The sequence below is a fragment of the Fusarium mangiferae genome, assembly GCF_900044065.1.
Source record: "Fusarium mangiferae strain MRC7560 genome assembly, contig: FMAN_scaffold005, whole genome shotgun sequence".
Taxonomy (NCBI): Eukaryota; Fungi; Ascomycota; class Sordariomycetes; order Hypocreales; family Nectriaceae; genus Fusarium; species Fusarium mangiferae.
This window is the reverse complement of record NW_024573925.1, coordinates 2,762,790-2,768,789: the sequence shown is the minus strand read 5'-3', so window position 1 is coordinate 2,768,789 and position 6,000 is coordinate 2,762,790. Positions and strand designations below refer to the sequence as shown.

The 6,000-nt window shown below is 49.4% G+C and overlaps 3 protein-coding genes across 3 annotated transcripts; all 3 read right to left on the bottom strand.

Annotated features, from left to right (window-relative positions):
• Positions 1-626: 626 nt before the first annotated feature.
• Positions 627-1,586, bottom strand: FMAN_12531 (uncharacterized protein; the record flags this gene model as incomplete). The annotated part of the gene is made up of 1 exon (XM_041831483.1): positions 627-1,586. One exon carries the CDS (start codon positions 1,584-1,586, stop codon positions 627-629), a length of 960 nt encoding a protein of 319 aa, XP_041682042.1.
• A 386-nt stretch (positions 1,587-1,972) lies between these two features.
• On the bottom strand, positions 1,973-3,188 carry FMAN_12532 (putative lactose regulatory protein; the record flags this gene model as incomplete). Its single annotated transcript, XM_041831482.1, has 4 exons — positions 1,973-2,232; positions 2,280-2,645; positions 2,698-3,059; positions 3,112-3,188. The coding sequence occupies 4 exons, from the start codon at positions 3,186-3,188 to the stop codon at positions 1,973-1,975; spliced, it is 1,065 nt and encodes a 354-aa protein (XP_041682041.1).
• Positions 3,189-3,825: 637 nt separating this feature from the next.
• On the bottom strand, positions 3,826-4,690 carry FMAN_12533 (putative lactose regulatory protein; the record flags this gene model as incomplete). Its single annotated transcript, XM_041831481.1, has 3 exons — positions 3,826-4,315; positions 4,366-4,585; positions 4,642-4,690. 3 exons carry the CDS (start codon positions 4,688-4,690, stop codon positions 3,826-3,828), a joined length of 759 nt encoding a protein of 252 aa, XP_041682040.1.
• Positions 4,691-6,000: the final 1,310 nt, after the last annotated feature.

The window sequence follows — 6,000 nt, the reverse complement described above, 5'->3', positions numbered from 1 at the left end:
ACTTAAGGCAAAGCGGTCAACATGATATATAGCTGCGGCCTTTCTAAGACTTAATTTTGGGTCATTCTGGAGGGCCTGAAGGGCAAGAATAATCTTAGCTTCATTTGGAGACTCTGGCATATTGGATTGTTGAGAAATATCTGATTGAAAAGTGATAGTGTAGGTTGAGGGATTTTTGGAGCACTCGCTTGTCTGGAGCACTCGCTTATCATGCACGTTAGAATATCTTAGGTACCTTAGTTATCCGTATGAGGTGAGGCTCGACACGAACATTGTCACATTTTAAGCGATCACACTCACTTGCAGTCACAGTCAGTCTCGTTCGATGGATCGAATAGCATCCCTTGACCATAATTTAGCTTGGAAGAGATATTCATCTACTCAAGTGTATCATCTGTATTCCCATTCGCTGATTGCAATCTGCATCCTCTCTTGCCCATGACGCATGAAAGACGCCCCTATCTGTCCCAGACAACCATCTGTTAGAGACGAGAAAACATAGTAGAATAAAGAAAACAGAAGCCAAGATATGAATGACCCGGGGTAATAAACATACCAAAAAGACTCCACAAAATATCCTAATCTACCTCGATAAAGAACGATCCATTTCAGCGTAGGCCAGCCAGTTAAATGTCGATATCCTCCAGCCTTACCACCTCAGAGGTCTTGTTCTGCAATCCCATATACGTGTTGTACTGCTCACGAAGTCCAGGGTACTTTCTCTCATACCACTGAACGCGGGCTTGCAGCCACAGCATGGTCGTTTGAAGTCCCTTTAATACCTGTAGTAGGGGAACAGGATCTTGTAGAATTGGGCTCCAATACTCCCATTCATGTGTCTGGCAGTACAGCTGGAAGGCAAACTCTTTCGCTACGAGGATTTGGCGTTCTAGCTCTGTCCTGATCTCCCTTAGCTGTTCGCAATCTCTCCGGATCGTCTGTTTGTGTGTCTCGAGAAGAACTTCAATATCATCATCTTGTACGACAAGACTTGGACCTATTCGGGGTTGAGGAATACAAGGTTCATCCGATAGTATCTTTATATCCCGCTCATATTCAGCGTTTCCGTTTCTCTGTACATGAGGCGTGTCTTTGTGTTGGTGAGCAGAGCCCTTCGCATTAAAGAGTACAGGACCAGAAACAATAATGAATTTGCCGCTCTTCCCGCGTGGATGAGAGTCATCAGTGGCAGGAACTGGACGAGAACCAGGGGTTTCATGCTGCTGCTGCTGCTGCGCTGCCTGACTTGGCTCAAGTCTCGCCTGGGAATATGCGTCTGTGTTGTCACCTGGTAGCTCCGCTAGTCCAGGGAGAAGCCGTTGCAGTTCCATGGCGGGACGTGATATGGTGTTCGGAGGCGACACCGTACCTTGGATTTTGGCTTGTTCAGCGAGATACTGTGCTCGTAGATTCTGAGCCTTACCCCCAGCCCTTCTCAGCTTGTGCCATTCCCTGGTTTTTTCCCTGATGCGCGCGAATATTTGCACAGGTTTACCGCCGTCTCCTGAGTCTGATGGCTCAGATGACGGTAAACCCAGTGCCGATTGGGTATGCCACTTAATTTTAGCGATGAAGCTGTCTTGCATGTTTGATCACCTGTTGTATGTGATGTTCGAAATAAGTGCTGCTATCCCTACGGAAAAGAGGAGATCGAGTCTAGATTGCTGTGGAAGCTGCTTTTAATGTCTATGATTCAGCCACCACATACAAGAAGATGCATATATGATTTCTCAACAGTCACCGTGTTCCCATCAAAACCATCAATTGAATAGATTATCTACCAGTGTGAACGAAGCGCCAAACCAGAACGCTGTTGAATACATGAACAGCAAAACCACTATTGAATTTCTCCTCCTTTGTTCTGGGGCATCAAACACTACCGCTAATGCCAACCTTGAGAACAAAGCGACAGAAAATATCGCAATAAGCTTGATGCACTGAAGGCTGTCACTTTCTTACTGTCCTGTTTAGTTCATAGATGCCTTGAGGGCATATCCAATGCTGGTGGGTTATTCGCTTGGCTGACTTTTATGCCGGATGTTAGTCCAACACCTGCCAGGCTACCCCGATGATGACTGAAGCCTGGAGCGAATGTGTTTGTAGACTGTCTTGTACCACCAAAACTAGGAATTGGGGTTCCCGCGAGAGTTGGCAATGTCGCCGTTTGGTGTACGGATGTTGTGTTGATACCAGATCGGCGGAGACCACCAACAGGGGCCTCTGATGTATCGCCTGTCATATGTCAGCAAGTACTGTATGCTGGTGAAATGAATGCTCACGATGAGATGGCACTCCTAGTCGTGGCCAATGGTTTCCTTCTCTTGTCATATTTGTATAGTTTCGTGAGAGGCCGGTGTTCATTCCTGAGATATCAATGCGATGACTCTGGCTAAAGGCTGACAGAGGGGTGTTTTCAGCATGGCTTTGTGCAGGCAAGTTAATTTCATAGCCCGAGTCCATCTGGGTTGTTTGTAAGGTTGAGTCAACAGCATCCGATGCTGCCCTCCGAATCTGACCAAGCTCAGCTTTTCTCTTGACTTTGTCGTAGAGTTCTTGTAACTGCAGGACCTTGCGACTTTTGTCTTTGTAAGCTCGGGAGATTTCGTCATTCTTGCGCCGCAGAGCATCCTGTTCTGCTGCTAGACCTGCTCTGTGTCAGCTGAATAGGTGCGAATCTGGGAGAAGTAGAGCACTAACTTGACAACTTGTGGTGAAGACCCTCGATCTCCGAATTAGCGTCGTTTACGGTCTTCTCGAGGCGGACGCTGAGATTTGAGTACTTGTCGGTCAGGGTTTTGTATAAATACTGTTGGTAATAGATGTCTTGGGTGGTCTGGTAAGCCCAGAAGCTGAGAGCCCGGCCAGCACATTCCATAATGACGTTGGGGCTAAGTCCGCTTAGAACACTGGTCTTGTAGTCTTCACTTGGATTCAGGTTCGTAATCACGGCGTCGTCCGGATTGGTTAGTTGCGAATGGCAGGCAGGGCATGTGTTGCGGCGATCAGCTTCCTGTCCGTTGACACCGAGTCGCTGGGCGCATTCCATGCAGAAGATATGGCTATTGATCTTGATGTCAGAGGATCGCTGGCTTCTGGAAGCCATATGCTTACCTGCATGTCGTCACAAGTGCACGTTCGCTCAGCTCTCTTCGACATTTGAGGTTATTGCATGTAAGTGCGTGCTCCATGTCTGCTCTTCTGTGATTCTGCGCCCGCGTTGCGCAAAAGATTCGTGCCCAAGGACGGTTGCTTTCTGATGGAAGGGGATGGGTTGCGGTTCATCCTGAGGATGGGAACGGTATGGTTGATACCAACAGACGTGGGAAGGAAGAGCACCGCGATGATGCCTTCCAGATGTGGAACTTGAGCCTTGCTTAAGGTACTACCTACCTACCTAACCTAGGTACCTGGTAGGTACACTTCAAATCCCCTCGACAATGGATTAGAGAGAAACTGACACAAAGACAGTACCTAGGTAAGGTACTAGGTAGGTAGGTACTAGGTAGGTTCGTAGGTACTTAAGTCAAGGGACCTTAGGTATCTAGGTGCTAAGGGAAGGCACTCGAACATCAAGAGATATGTATGTGTTTGTATATATCTAGATACTACCTAAGGGGGCAAAGTAAAGTACCTAGGTAGTCATACTGTACCTAAAGTAAAGCGAAGCAACGTAAAGCAAGTAAAGGGTCGTGACCTCGTTCCATTGTCGTAAGCTGTGATCCGGCCAAGGAGACGACCTGCGCCCCCGGGGGTGCATGATGCCCCTATACCCACTCAGAGTCGGGAATCGCATGTAAAAATACATCGAGAAAGGTTACATCTTCCTCATCTCATTTCAAGTGAGCCGTAGATTCCACGCTCATCCTCATACATCGAGTGTTGCATCGGAGTGACCAAGTCATGGCCATATGGCTGACCCTCCATCATAGATGGCACAGGCACCGAGCTCCATTGTCGTGAGCTATAGTCCCACCAGGTTTGTTGTGTGAGATAGCCGGATCCATCGTTGGTTTCAAGCTGTTCGGTGGGTATCTCAAATTCAAGCTCTCCGATGAGCGAGTCGAGGTCAGCCTCGAGAGAAGACTGAAGTTCCAGTAGGGAGTCTGATGGTACCAGAGATGTGTCTGGCTTGGGAAATGATGACTCGAGAGGTGGTGATGGAAGAGGATCTCCAAGTGGACATTGTGATTGAGCAAGGAGGTTGATTAGTTCCTGTTTGTCCATGGTCCGCAGGGCAGAAACGTCATGGTTTGGGTAAAGGCGCCGAAGCACTGACCGACACTCCTCGAGAGATTGTGCCAAGCTATCCAGAGCCCTGGAGGACGGTTAGCCCAAGGGGTATTCAGTTTTTGACATGTCACTTACTTTCTGGATGGAATCATTCGCTGGCGATGTTTATCGTAAGAGCAGCTCTTTGGAGCTCGGCTGGTGATGCATTGGCCGCATGGCAGTTTGCCATCGCAGCGGATCTTTCTTCGTTTGCACTCGGCACAGGCATGAGGAGTCGTTATGCGCCGTGTGCCAGCGACTCTGGGTCTTGCACTGCTGGAAGCAGCGGGCTGCTTTTTGGGAATGATGCCCTGGACTTTGATACTGTTAGGACATGAAGACGACAATGATGATGGATAGAGGTTAACTTACAGGTGTGAAAGGAGCCACCTGCGGCAACCTTTGTACTTGAAGGAGACATGTTAACAAGGAGTTGACAGCGCTAGTCAGGAAGATAATCCTATTGTACAAGCCACGAAGAGAAAGGGCCCCCAAACTTTGATCTGTGTAAGGCTGGACACCACACTTATTAAGTAGTGCTGTTAGTGAAGCAGGTCTGCCAAGGACTTTAGAGTAGCGGCGACGATGTTACGGTCGAGCCGGCGCCACCCCTAGCAGATAATGCGGAGAAGGACGCTGCTAGACGTACGGGAATGGATCGTGGGGAACAGGAGAGCAGGGTCCTCATTCGTGGGATGATGCAAGTCCTTGAAATGGACGCATGAAGAGGGACGATCCAGAGCGTATGGGGTAGCGTAGCATAACACGACACGACACGACACAACGCAGCACTACGCAGCAGACGACAGTTTTTGCCCGGAGAGATGAGAGGGGGGCGGCTATGACATTTGACTATGCCCAAGTAATGGGACGTGAAATTAAAAGCAGGTTAAACTCAGGGTCCTGTTTGTTGACGATTGTCTTCGGGCATGGCGACCCATTTGGAAATGCCTGCAGAGGAGATTTGCTCAGAGTAGGACGAGACAGGACGTGATCTGCTGGGCCGCCTCCACGACAGATCAGTTTCTGCGCGTCATTTCGTGTATTGTACCCGAGGTTAATTAGACGCTTCTTCATTGCATCAAGACTGGCGAAAGACAGCACCGGCAATATCTGTATCCGTACGAATACACGAATACCGTCAGGGCATCATACCAACAACTGCGATGAGGTAGGGCAGGGCAAGCAAGGCATGGTAATGTGAGGTGACGATTCAGGAGTATCTGCAGTTCCAGAGTCGAGTCCAGCCCAGCCGAGCCCAACGCTATCCCCTCACCATTGCAAGCCAATCCAACCCAACCCAGCCCTTAATGACGGGCATATTGGCTTGGGCGGCCCGAAGCATTCACGGCAGTCGACTGATGGCTGCAACGGAGGAGGAGTGCTACTAGCACCAGCACCAGCACCAGCACCAGCACCAGCAGAGTCCAAGCTTGTACAGAGTAGTTAAGCAAGATCTCCAGGAGGCCTCGGCGTTGCGGTAGGACCCTTATTCCCGAAGAAGTAACAGTAGCATCGCCTCGCATCCATCACACGTCGCTCCCTCGTCATGCTTCTTCGACATTGGCGGCCCTTGAAAGCCCCAGGTCCAAGTCCAAATCCAAATCCAAGTCGATGGATGGATGGATGGAGAAGTGATGGGGATGGGATGACTGTGGTGGCTTAATGCGACAGGCAACAGGGCAGTAAAAGGCCACGAGATGAAGGGGCCAGATGCATGCATCCAAGTGT